This window comes from Oncorhynchus gorbuscha, linkage group LG22 (assembly GCF_021184085.1).
Source record: "Oncorhynchus gorbuscha isolate QuinsamMale2020 ecotype Even-year linkage group LG22, OgorEven_v1.0, whole genome shotgun sequence".
NCBI classification, from domain to species: domain Eukaryota; kingdom Metazoa; phylum Chordata; class Actinopteri; order Salmoniformes; family Salmonidae; genus Oncorhynchus; species Oncorhynchus gorbuscha.
Genome location: NC_060194.1, coordinates 16,268,618 through 16,282,236, shown reverse-complemented (window position 1 = coordinate 16,282,236; position 13,619 = coordinate 16,268,618). Strand labels below are relative to the sequence as shown.

The following is a 13,619-nucleotide window of genomic DNA, read 5'->3' as shown; positions in this document are numbered from 1 at the left end:
ACAGTTTGGGGTCACTTAGAAATGACCTTGTTTTTGAAAGAAAAGCAACAATTTTTTCCCATTAAAATAACATAAAATTGATCAGAAATACAGTGTAGACATTGTTAATGTTGTAAATGACTATTGTAGCTGGAAACGGCTGATTTGTAATGGAATATCTACATTGATGTACAGAGGCCCATTATCAGCAACCATCACTCCTGTGTTTCAATGGCACGTTGTTTTAAGCTAATCCAAGTTTATCGTTTTAAAAGGCTAATTGATCATTAGAAAACTATTTTGCAATTATGTTAGCACAGCTGAAAACTGTTGTACTGATTAAAGAAGCAATAAAACTGGCCTTCGTTAGACTTGTTGAGTATCTGGAGCATCATATGACTTTTTCTTTGCAACTCTGCCTAGAAGGCCAGCATCCCGGAGTCACCTCTTCACTGTTGACGTTGAGACTGGTGTTTTGCGGGTACTATTTCATGAAGCTGCTAGTTGAGGACTCGTGAAGCGTCTGTTTCTCAAACTAGACACTCTAATGTACTTGTCCTCTTGCTCAGTTTTGCACCGGGGCATCCCACTCCTCTTTCTATTCTGGCTAGAGCCAGTTTGCGCTGTTCTGTGAAGGGAGAAGTACACAAGATCTTCAGTTTCTTGGCAATTTCTTGCAAGGAATAACCTTCATTTCTCAGAACAAGAATAGAATGACGAGTTTCAGAAGAAAGTTCTTTGTTTCTGGCCATTTTGAGCCTGTAATCGAACCCACAAATGCTGATGTTCCAGATACTCAACAAGTCTAACGAAGGCCAGTTTTATTGCTTCTTTAATCAGTACAACAGTTTTCAGCTGTGCTAACATAATTGCAAAATAGTTTTCTAATGATCAATTAGCCTTTTAAAATGCTATACTTGGATTAGCTAACACAATGTGTCGTTGGAACACAGGAGTGATGGTTGCTGATAATGGGTCTCTGTACGCCAATGTAGATATTCCAGCTACAATAGTCATTTACAACATTAACAATGTCTACACTGTATTTCTGATCAATTTTATGTTATTTTAATGGACAAAATATTTGCTTTTCTTTCAAAAACAAGGACATTTCTAAGTGGCCCCAAACATTTGAATGGTAGTGTATAAATACAAAAGTATGTGGACACCCCTTAAAAAAATAATATAATATAATAATAATAATATTATATGCCATTTAGCAGACGCTTTTATCCAAAGCGACTTACAGTCATGTGTGCATACATTCTACGTATGGGTGGTCCCGGGGATCGAACCCACTACCCTGGCGTTACAAGCGCCATGCTCTACCAACTGAGCTACAGAAGGACCAAAATGAGTGGATTCAGTAATTTCAGCAACACCCGTTGCTGACAGGTGTATACAAGTAGCACACAGCCATGCAATTTCTATAGAGAAACGTTGGCAGTAGAATGGCTTTACTGAAGAGCTCAGTGACTTTCAACAGGGCACTGTCATAGGATGCTACCTTTCAAACAAGTCCGTTTGTCAAATGTCTGCCCTGCTGCAGCTGCCCCGGTCAACTGTAAGTGCTGTTAAGTGGAAACTGCTGAGCAACAATGGCTCAGCTGCGAAGTGGTAGGCCACACAAGCTCACAAAACGGGACCGCTGAGTGCTGAAGCCCATAGCACGTAAAAATTGTCTGTCCTCAGTTGCAACACTCACTACTGAGTTCCAATCTGCCTCTGGAAGCAACATGAGCACTGTAACTGTTCGTCTGGAGCTTCATGAAATGGGGTTCCATGGCAGAGCAGCCGCACACAAGTCTAAGATCACCATGCCAAGCGTCGGCTGGAGTGGTGTAAAGCTCGCCGCCATTGGATTCTGGAGCAGTGGAAACACATTTTTTGGAGTGATGAATCATGCTTCACCATCTGGCAGTCCGACAGACAAATCTGGATTTGGTGGATGCAAGGAGGATGCTACCTGCCCCAATGCACAGTGCAAACTGTAAAGTTTGGTGGAGGAGGAATAATGGTTCGTGGTTCGGGCTAGACCACTTAGTTCCAGTGAAGGCAAATCTTAACGCTGCAGCATACAATGACATTCTAGACTATTATGTGCTTCCAACTTTGTGGCAACAGTTTGGGGAAGGCCCTTTCTTGTTTCAGCATGACAATGCCCCTGTGCACAAAGTGAGGTCCCATACAGAAAGGCTTTGTCGAGATTGGTGTGGAACAACTTAACTGGCCTGCACAGAACCCTGACCTCAACCCCACCGAACATCTTTGGGATGAATTGGAACACCGACAGCGAGTCAGGCCTTATCGCCCAACATCAGTGCCCGACCTCATTAATGCTCTTGTAGCAGAATGGAATCAAGTCCCCATAGCAATGCTCCAACATCTAGTGGAAAGCCTTCCCAGAAGAGTGGAGGCTGTGATGGCAGCAAAGGGGAGACCAACTCCATGTTAATGCCCATGATTTTGGAATGAGATGTTCAACGAGCAGGTGTCCACATACTTTTGCTCATGTTGTGTATGTTAGCGGTGCATTGAAAAGCATCCCCCTCCCTATTCACTCCCTTATTTATCTCCTCTCACCCTGGCTATACACACCACATTTACTTCAGCCTATGTCAAAGCATCACTCTCAAGACTCTCTCTCAAGAAAATCCACACTGGTTTATCTGCAAGTGAATACAGACTCTATGCTTCATTAAATCCTCTTTCTGTGCTGGCACCCGCATTGTGAGGACTGTGATATTAATTCAAAGGACAATTAATGAATGCAGGCCAACTTTGAAGTGAGGGAGTGGGGTCCTGCCCTGGGCCTGCCCCTCGTCGCTGATGGACTCCCGTCACATTCTCCCCACTGCCCAGAGAGACAGTTTGAAGTGGCTGAAAGAGAAAGAGAGAAGAAGAGAGAAAGAGAAGAGTGACCAATAGAAGGTCAAGGAGAACGCTCTATTTCCTTGGAAGTATTAGCTAAGCAAAACTCTGTGATGGTGGAGGATAAAGGAGTTCGGAGAGAATGAGGTCGGGGGGGGGGGAGTTCTGGCAAAAAAAGGTTTCGATACAATGAGATAGTTAATTGAGTAAAGCCAGACAGCGTTGTCAATCACTTAACTTGGTTTAGCCTTGCTTCTATTATTTTTTTAAGAGCGGTTTAGTTCGGCGCAGAATGGAATGGACACGGCAGAGTCATTTCATAGCTCTTTTTAGTCGTGTTTTCTCACGGAAAAGAGCAACAACAACAAAAAAGTCTGCTTTTGTTTTCGCGTCTTGGTGCATCTCGATTAGACGCGAACATTATCCAAGCACGATGAGATATGCCTAAAAAATTTCAAATAAATATCCGAACTTTAAGATAAAGAAACCAGGACAGACTGACTAACCAGTAAAAGGAGAAACAGAAAGAAAGACACGTCACAGCCTAGAGAATGTGTTATGGAAAAGAAGAGAAACTGAGGAATGCCACGGTGGTTGAACTCTGGCCGTTCACTGCCTATGAAGTTTTTTGTGGAGGGGTTATGTTGGCCTGTAAAGGGGTCAGCAGCCCACCTCCACTCCTCTCCTGCCCCCTCCCCTTTATGACAGTACATGGGGGTGTAGTTTGGCAGGGTCAGAGGGCGACTTAGGGTCACTGCCTGTTAAAACTATCTCCACGTCAGGAAGAGAAGGTTAAAATAATGTTTAGTTCACCATGACAGCTAATGGACTCCCGCTCTATTTCTCTGGGCTATAGAACATATTACATAGTCATCCAATATTATAGGAATCTTGTAGGTTTTTCTGATATTATTGGATGTGTAAAGCTAAAGGGAATTGGAATGATGCTGGTGGTTGCTTGGTGTGAGACTATGAGAGTAGGCCCACTAGGCCCATTATGCACCTGGGGAGCGGGTGGCTTGGGCGGCTGGGCCAGGGTGGGTCGGTGCTGGGGGGGGAGCGTGTGGCAGACTGGCCTGTTCATGTGGCCCTGCATGGGTACTGTGCCACTGCTTTGTCCCTTCTTTGGAGGTGGCAATGCCACCGTGAAACTGTCACCTCACTCCACCCCACTGGAACTAAATAATAAGATGCCCCACACTGGGTCCACATAATGCCCTGCACAGGGCCGTTTGGGGCTTTTTGCCACTTCAGCTACACCAGAGAGTGATACATCTTTTTAACGTCATACAGCTGACTCTCTTTGTGTGTGATCTCCGCAGCCCGCTCTCCAATCTCTCTCTCTCTCTCTCTTGCTCTCTCGCCCTCCATCCCTGCTCCATCCCTCCTCCTTCGTCCCTTCCTCCCTCATTCCCAGGCAGCTGCAACAGACTCCTGGGGGCTCCTTAGCAAGTCAAGTGAGAGCCAGGCCCCACTCCCCTCTTCCTCCCCATCCTCCCCTCTTTCTCCTCCTTTTCTCACCACACTGTTAACTCCAGCTGGGGCCATAAGCTGTCAGTTAACCATTATACCCTGTGTGCATCTGCTGGGTCTAGCCCTAGCTTTTCCTTGTCACGCCTCCATGGCGATGATGTACTGTTTTATTCAGTGAGTCGGCCATCCAGTCCTGCTCTCTGAAAGGGCCAGATCTACTTCCCTGTGCAAATAACTAGTTAATTTGTCTCTTCTGCCTTTTGTTTTGGGTGCAGGGAAACACATGTCAGCATCTCAATTACGCTCTCTATTAAGAGCCCCTAGAGGAAGGGCCTACGACCAGCCCCGTCATAAACAGCCCCATATGGCCCTCTCTCTAAACCCTTTCTCTCTATTTATACCTACTGTATCTCTCTTTCTCTGTTGCTTTCTGTCTCTTTCTGGATTCTCTCTCTCCTTCTATCCGGCTCAGTCCTTCTGGCTCTTTCTGGATTCTCTCTCTCCTTCTATCCGGCTCAGTCCTTCCGTCTCTTTCTGGATTCTCTCTCTCCTTCTATCCGGCTCAGTCCTTCTGGCTCTCCTTCTATCCGGCTCAGTCCTTCTGGCTCTTTCTGGATTCTCTCTCTCCTTCTATCCGGCTCAGTCCTTCCGTCTCTTTCTGGATTCTCTCTCTCCTTCTATCCGGCTCAGTCCTTCTGGCTCTTTCTGGATTCTCTCTCTCCTTCTATCCGGCTCAGTCCTTCTGTCTCTTTCTGGATTCTCTTTCTGGATTCTCTTCTATCCGGCTCAGTCCTTCTGGCTCTTTCTGGATTCTCTCTCTCCTTCTATCCGGCTCAGTCCTTCTGTCTCTTTCTGGATTCTCTCTCTCCTTCTATCCGGCTCAGTCCTTCTGGCTCTTTCTGGATTCTCTCTCTCCTTCTATCCGGCTCAGTCCTTCTGGCTCTTTCTGGCTCTTTCTCTCTCTCCTTCTATCCGGCTCAGTCCTTCTGGCTCTTTCTCTAATCTCTTTCTCCATCAGTCTCCTTCAATCTGCCTCTTTTTCTTCCTCTCTCCCTCTCTTTCTACATCTTTATTCTGAGATTGCAAAATCAGAGCGTGTGTATTGGTGACTGTGTGTGTGTGTGTGTATTGGCAACTCTTTGTACCGGTGTGTCTGTGTTTGTTGTGTTTGTTTGTGTGTGTGTGTGTGTATTGGCGAGTCGTGACTCTGTGTGTGTGTATGTGTGTGTCAGCCACTATGTGTGTGTAATATGTGTCTCCTCGTGTTAACATCTCAGAGTAGGGTGAAGAGGGAATGCTTGCCAGGGTGTGTCTTGGCCACTGGACTCGACACAGTCAACAAGCCCAGTCAGTCCCTATTTGAGGTCTGGTCTGTGTGGAGGTTTTTCTCTACTGTTAAATACTGTTCTGCTAGAGGTGATTGTAATGGACAGCGACAGTCTGACGGTTCGCATCTCTGTGTGTGTGCCATGCCTGTCTGCTTCCTGGATCCATAAACCATTTAGTTTAGTTAAGGTTTGTGTGTGTGCTTTTGGCAATGTCAGTCCTCTGTAAATCGTTGTGGGCGTGTCTGCATGTGTTAGCGCGGGTTTCTGTGTAAACGGCATATACATTTTTATACGACTTTTTAAAAACCTTTATTTAAGAAGAGAGTCATGCTGAGACCACGGTATCTTTCACAGATGAGCCCTGTATACACATCAATACACAATTACACTATACATACAGTTGAAGTCTGAAGTTTATATACACCTTAGCCAAATACATTTAAACTCTGTTTTTCACAATTCCTGACATTTAATCCTAGTAAATATTCCCTGTCTTAGGTCAGTTAGGATCACCACTTTATTTTAAGAATGTGAAATGTCAGGATAATAGTAGGCATAATGATTTATTTCAGCTTTCAGAAGTTTACATACACTCAATTAGTATTTGGTAGCATTGCCTTTAAATTGTTTAACTTGGATCAAACATTTCGGGTAGCCTTCCACCAGCTTCCCACAATAAGTTGGGTGCATTTTGGCCCATTCCTCCTGACAGAGCTGAGGTCAGGCTTTGTGATGGCCACTCCAATACCTTAACTTTGTTGTCCTTAAGCCATTTTGCCAACTTGGCAACAAGCCAACTTGGAAGTATGTTTGTGGTCATTGTTCATTTGGAAGACCCATTTGCGACCAAGCTTTAACTTTCTGACTGATGTCGAGATGTTGCTTCAATATATCCACATAATTTCCCGTCTTTATGAAGCCATCTATTTTGTGAAGTGCACCAGTCCCTCTTGCAGAAAAGCACCCCCACAACATGATGCTGCCACCCCCGTGCTTCACGGTTGGGATGGTGTTCTTTGGCTTGCAAGCCTCCCCCTTTTACCTCCAAACATAAGGATGGTCATTATGGCCAAACAGATCTATTTTTGTTTCATCAGACCAGAGGACATTTCTCCAAAAAGTACAATCTTTGTCCCCATGTGCAGTTGCAAACCGTAGTCTGGCTTTTATATGGCGGTTTTGGAGCAGTGGCTCCTTCCTTGCTGAGCTGCCTTTCAGGTTATGTCGATATTGGACTCATTTTACTGTGGATATAGATACTTTTGTACCTGTTTCCTCCAGCATCTTCACAAGGTCCTTTGCTGTTGTTCTGGGATTGATTTGCACTTTTCACACCAAAGTATGTTCATCTCTATGAGACAGAATGCGTCTCCTTCCTGAGTGGTATGATGGCCCATGGTGTTTATACTTGCGCACTATTGTTTGTACAGATGAATGATGTACCTTCAGGTGTTTGGAAATTGCTCCCAGGATGAACCAGACTTGTGGAGGTCTACAATTTTTTGGAGGTCTTGGCTGATTTCTTTTGATTTTCCCATGATGTCAAGCAAAGAGGCACCGAGTTTGAAGGTAGGCCTTGAAATACATCCACAGGTACACCTCTAATTGACTCAAATTATGTCAATTAGCCTATCAGAAGTTTCAGAAGCCATGACATCATTTTCTGGAATTTTCCAAGCTGTTTAAAGGCACAGTCAACTTAGTGTATGTAAACTTCTGACCCACTGGAATTGTGATACAGTGAATTATAAGTGAAATAACATGTCTGTAAACAATTGTTGGAAAAATGACTTGTGTTAAGCACAAAGTAGATGTCCTAACCAACTTTCCAAAACTATAGTTTGTTAACAATACATTTGTGGAGTGGTTGAAAAACAAGTTTTAATGACTCCAACATAAGTGTATGCAAACTTCCGACTTCAACTGTATCTACATACGCATTCATTGCACAATACACGAAAAGCAAACACAAAGCTCGAAAAGCAAAACACAATGATATGAAACAAACATATTCTTCAGTAAAAAGGACCTCTGACATCCGCCTGAATTGCCCGCATAAAGGCACCAACTCCACCAACTTGAAGGATTTTTGGAGAGGATTCCTCATGAGAGGTGGGAAATAAAAAGCCCTGAGTCCAGGTCTGGTAACTTATACGTCTGAAGGTTAACAATTCAGTAAGGTACGGTGGAAGATTATGCAAGGGGGCTTTATAACCAAAAAGAGCTCAATGCATCAATCTAAGACACTGTAATTATTTCAAATCTCAGACACACCGGTAGGATTGTCAAACGTTTGCCTGCCGACAGCACTCAGCACCTCTGAACACTGTCGGCAGTCAATCCCTTTTGTGTTCACACAGCAAAGACCTAGAAGTCGTCAGCCACTCAGCCTTGTTAAAACACTCCAATCCAGAATGTGGCAGTACCGTTGTTTGGCAATGCATGTCCGTATGTGTTGCTTAGTTCATGGTCTAGATTCCAATGTTAACAAGCTAGATAGCTTTGCTAATGTTGCTATTTTGTAGAAAGCACTTGACGGCCACAGGTAGATAACTACCTAGCAAGATGACGAAGAAACAATTGAATACATAATCCCATACTGCCAGTGCCAGACCATAGACACTTGTTGAAATATCTAGCTAATGTTAGCATATTCGCTAGCTGGCACAACCTAGCTAGTTCGCTAAGGACACTGCGCTAACTCGGCAGCTAACACAGGCATTTTTTCATGGAAACGAATCCATTGTGATTTAATGATAATGTAAATATTAGCTACAGTGGTTAGATAGTTTGGAGGAAGTATTTAGTGTTGTGTGCATTGCATCTGTACACTTAGCTAGCTCCCATCCCATAGCCTAAATTGCATATTAATTGTGACTGGCTCATGCCCCCCCTATTTTTTTTTTTTGTTGTCACTCCTGTTGGCTCCCCCCACGTGGGGATTCGTGCTCTCTGATTGGCTCAAAGTCAAGTTGTTGGCTACTGACGTGCATTGCGATTCTAAAAGTAGAAATGTCAGGTTCGTCGCCACTGGTTTGGCACCCAGCAGTTACCGCTTTTGTTCTAGCAAAAGAAGGAATGGCCTCCCACTGTGATAAGTATCTATTGGCAGTGAGATTCTCGGTGTGTTTCGTGCTCGAGAGGGAAGCACTGTCTAACACAAACTATGTACCTGTTGAAATCTACATATCCATCTATCCTTACTGTGTCGCTCTGTCAACCCTATTCAATGTATCCTTTATCTACTGGCCTTACACGTCCTGGTCCTGCTTTGTTTAAATGTCTATTTTAGTGGATAATTCAGCAGCAAAACCAATTTCCTCCTCAGGGAAAATAATCAATTTTTGCGTTAATTTAGATTACTGTCAGAGGCACAGCCAAACTGTGGAGTATTTTGTATTTTCAGCATCCTAGCTCCAGGGTAAAATTTGATTTGAGTGTTGAAGTGAGGAGGTCCCCTTGTGTGTTCAGTATCCTCTTCTCCTGTTTGTTGATGGGAATGTGTGGGAACCCTGTTGCTCTAGGTTCCTGCGTTTGCGTCAATGTCGCCCTTTCGTTGTGATCCTTCACGGGCATCGGAACGTGGTTGGTATTCTCAAACTCAAACGTGGGCGGTTGTGGCGGGAGGAAGAGGGAAGTGGAGTAATGGAAATGGACGTGGTGGAAGGGACAGTTTTAACAATGAGCGGAGCAGAATAGAGAGCAACCCCACTTGTACTTCTTATTCTTCTCTCTCTCTCTCTCTCTCTCTCTCTCTCTCTCTCTCTCTCTCTCTCTCTCTCTCTCTCTCTCTCTCTCTCTCTCTCTCTCTCTCTCTCTCTCTCTCGTTCCCTCCGTAGCACCCCTTCACCTCTGTCTATCTTCTCCAGGTGCATTCAGCTCCCATCAGTTACCCCCACCCCCTCATCTTCTCAACTCCACAACCCCCATGCCCCCACCAACCCCCATGCCCCTCTGGCTATAGATGGAAGGTGGGAGGGATTGGGGTGGGGGGGGGGGGGGGTGCTCCCCTGCTGTGCCCCTCTACAGCCCCAGTGGCCCCTCTCTGGCCCTCTTTGTGCCCCCACAACCCCCCTTGCCTCGCTCACCCATCCAGACCCCCATTCCCTCACTCCCCTGCTGGGCAGGTGACAGGGCCCTGAATGCGGGCCGGGGCAGCCCTGATGGATTCTACAGATGGAGCGTGGAAATCAGCCCAATAGAGCCCTGCCACAGGCCTTTCCCCTCCGCCATACAAAGGAACCCGGGCCATAACACTCCCAAAGAGAGAGATTGAGAGAAAGAGATGGAGAGAAAGAGACGGAGAGAAAGAGATGGAGAGAACGAGACGGAGAGAAAGAGAGAGAAAGAGGGCCAAAAGGATGACAAAAGTAACACTGTCATTTTTCATTAAAGTAGAGGCCGTGATGGAGTGTTTTCGCGGTAGTTACTAATGAGAGAGAGAGAGAGAGAGAGAGAGAGAGAGAGAGAGAGAGAGAGAGAGAGAGAGAGAGAGAGAGAGAGAGAGAGAGAGAGAGAGAGAGAGAGAGAGAGAGAGGAGTGCACCCCCACCCTGCAGTTAACATGATACAGTGCTGCTGGGGAGCTTTTCTCTCTTCTTAGCTAATTTTCAGCTTTCTTTTGGTCTTCTTCTTTTCTCTTCGCTCTTCTCAGCTTGTTTTCAGCTCTCTTTCTGTCACATTTTCTCTCTTTCTTCGATCCTTTAAATGGCAATGACCATGATGTGTGTATTTGTGTATTGGTTTGCCTGGTTTTTATCTTGTTTATCGCTTAATGAATCCGTTTCTTGTTTTGTGAATGTTTTGAGTAACAAGTATAGTTGCTTTTGGGGCAGAATAATTTGGGGGCAGAATTTGAGACTATTTGATAGTTTAGGACATAATAGCATCCCAATAGAATTCATGTAAAATTCACTGCAGAAAAAAATGATTTACTATACTTGATCAGTTTTTTCAGTTAGGGTTGATGCTGTGTACATACCTCTCCTCAACATTGCTGTCAAAGTAACACAAACATCCCAGCCAGACCAGTATTCCAAATCATGGCTCAAAACTTTCTGCCCTGATGGATATTTACTCTTCACGTCCAACAAATCTCCCATGAGTCTCTCTGCTCTCAATGCTCTGTCCGGTGCCCCTGGTCTGAATCTAATAAAGAGCTCTTCCCTGCGTTGGAATCTTGTTTCGGCGCTCCAGAGCCACAGCAGAATTCCCAGAGCTCAAATCCCTGTGTAATGCCTGGATGGGCTCTCACTGGCAACCAGCACAAGCATTTCCTGTTCGGCTCCAGAGAATGGCACTGAGGAGACGGGAGAGACGGGAGCCCCGCTCCCCTGCCTGCCTGGCTCTCTACTTTTAATTAAACCTAAATCTGGAGAGGAGAGGAGAGAGCGAGGAGAGAGGGAGAGCTGAAGAGAGGGAGGAGAAAGAGAGAGCTGAAGAGAGGAGAAGCGTAGAGGAGAGGTTACCTCCATTAACCATGCATCCACACCATATTCTCTCTCTTTCTCTCCAGCTCTTTCCTCCTCTCTGATGCCTCACAGAGAGACATGAGGTGGTCTTGGTATGGGTAATACTATTATTACAATATAACTGGATTTGCCTCTGCTTTTAGGTGGATGTTTGGGTCTATGAGACATACGAGCACAGACTCAGACAGACCCCTATTTAAAGCTCTGTCCCACCTTCTGTCAGACTTCATGATTAGAAGGTCCCTCAGGCAAAGAGCTCAAGGGAATGGAATTTAACCCTTTCTGTCTGTAGCCATCTGCGTTGGAAACATTGTTATAGAGAAAAAGCAACGCGTGAAATCAGAGGTTCTAGACACAGCAGACAGATGCGTGTGTGTGTGTGTATACGTTTATGTGTGTGTGTGTGTGTGTGACGAGTGCATTGCAGACACGTAATGGTGGACAATGGGTGGCTGTCACGCTAGTTTGAGGACCCTAATCATTATTTAATAGACAGCTAGCCTCCCCCATACGCTGCTTTAGTCCTTCAGTCTCCCAGCCTCAAGCCTTCATTCACCACTCTTCTGCTGAATTAGGCCTTAAAAGCCCTCTACGTCTCTCTGTCTGTCTGCCTCTATATCCCTCTGTCCCTCTGTCTGTCTGCCTCTATATCCCTCTGTCTGTCTGTTTCTATATCCCTCTATCTGTCTGTCTGCCTCTATATCCCTCTATCTGTCTGTCTGTCTCTATATCCCTCTATCTGTCTGTCTGTTTCTATATCCCTCTATCTGTCTGTCTGTCTCTATATCCCTTTGTCCCTCTGTCTGTCTGTTTCTATATCCCTCCATCTGTCTGTCTGTCTGTCTGTCTGTCTGTCTGTCTGTCTGTCTGTCTGTCTGTCTGTCTGTCTGTCTGTCTGTCTGTCTGTCTGTCTGTCTGTCTGTCTGTCTGTCTGTCTGTCTGTCTGTCTGTCTGTCTGTCTGTCTGTCTGTCTGTCTGTCTGTCTGTCTGTCTGTCTGTCTGTCTGTCTGTCTGTCTGTCCCTCTGTCCGTCCGTCTGTCTCTATATTCTCCTGTCCCTCTGTCCCTCTGTCTCTCTGTCCATCTGTCTTTCTCTATATTCTTCTGTCCTTCTGTCTCTTCTGTCTCTCTGTCCTTCTGTCTCTTTGTCCATCTTTCTTTGTCTATATTCTCCTGTCCCTCTGTCCCTCTGTCTCTCTGTCCATCTGTCTTTCTCTATATTCTTCTGTCCCTCTGTCCCTCTGTCTCTCTGTCCATATGTCTTTCTCTATATTCTGCTGTCCTTCTGTCCCTTCTGTCTCTCTGTCCCGCTGTCCAGCAGCCCTCAACTGAGCAAACAGATGAAAGACACAGTCTGGAATTAAATTTTCAGACAAAATGGTGATATCCTACTCTGCCCAACAGGTATACGACTCCTTTAATCCATGTTTAAACGAACTACTGGTCTCTCTGGGCTCTCTTTTGATCACCTTAGGATCCACTGGGGCCTGTGTGGAGTTTAGAAGGGGGTGTTGAGGATCAATTTAAAGTGATCCCACCCTGTGAAAGCCCTAAGGTCACATCATAGTGGGCGAGAACTAGATATATTATTCCCTGACCGCAGGAGCTACCCAGGTCATACTATGGGCCCTAGTCATTACATTACAGGATTTATCCCAAGTCTTTGACACCTGTTGCTTCTGTGTGTCTCTCTAATAAAGGTCAAGGGTTTACTTTACATTCCAAGTCTAAGAAATACATTTTGTTGCTCCCCTCCTCCATTCAAAATAACAGCTTTCCTGTTTAGTTTTTCTAACCGGCCAATCAGAATAACCATTATCTGTTATGTGTTTGCAGCCAGCCACTCAGACGAGGGTTCGGACGTGGACTCAGAGCCGGGCCTGCCACTAAAGAGGAAACAGCGTCGCAGTAGGACCACCTTCTCAGCCGAGCAGCTGGAGGAGCTGGAGAGAGCCTTTGAACGAACACACTACCCTGATATATACACCAGAGAAGAGTTAGCTCAGAGGGCCAAACTCACAGAAGCCAGAGTTCAGGTTAGTGAAGACCAATACACACACAGACAAGAATGCAGACATACACACAGAAGTACACAAACATTGGCAAGCACATACACACACATGGCAGGCAGGCATGCATGCTTAGATGCACACACACACACACGCACACACACACACACACACACACACACACACACACACACACACACACACACACACACACACACACACACACACACACACACACACACACACACACACACACACACACACACACACACACACACACACACACACACACACACACACACACACACACACACACACCAGTTGTATTGGGATGTCTTTAACCCCTGCCGCCCCATACACACACACATTCTGGAGGTCTTTGTCCACAGTCCCAGGGGCCCAATCTGGTCTGCGACTGCTCTGTGATCTGCTGGGCTGGAGATTCCTGGGGATATGTGCAATATGGGTGTTAAACTGGCCTGGCATGGTG

General features: G+C 45.5%; 1 protein-coding gene across 3 annotated transcripts in view; it reads left to right on the top strand.

The window, feature by feature from the left end:
* The window catches only part of LOC124009608 (paired box protein Pax-3-like), a 39,387-nt gene that overhangs the window by 7,219 nt on the left and 18,549 nt on the right, over positions 1–13,619 (top strand). For all 3 annotated transcript variants that reach the window (XM_046321554.1, XM_046321553.1, XM_046321552.1), the window contains exon 5: positions 12,957–13,156. In XM_046321554.1, coding sequence (XP_046177510.1) covers positions 12,957–13,156 — 200 coding nt within the window. The remainder of the gene's footprint in view (positions 1–12,956; positions 13,157–13,619) is intronic.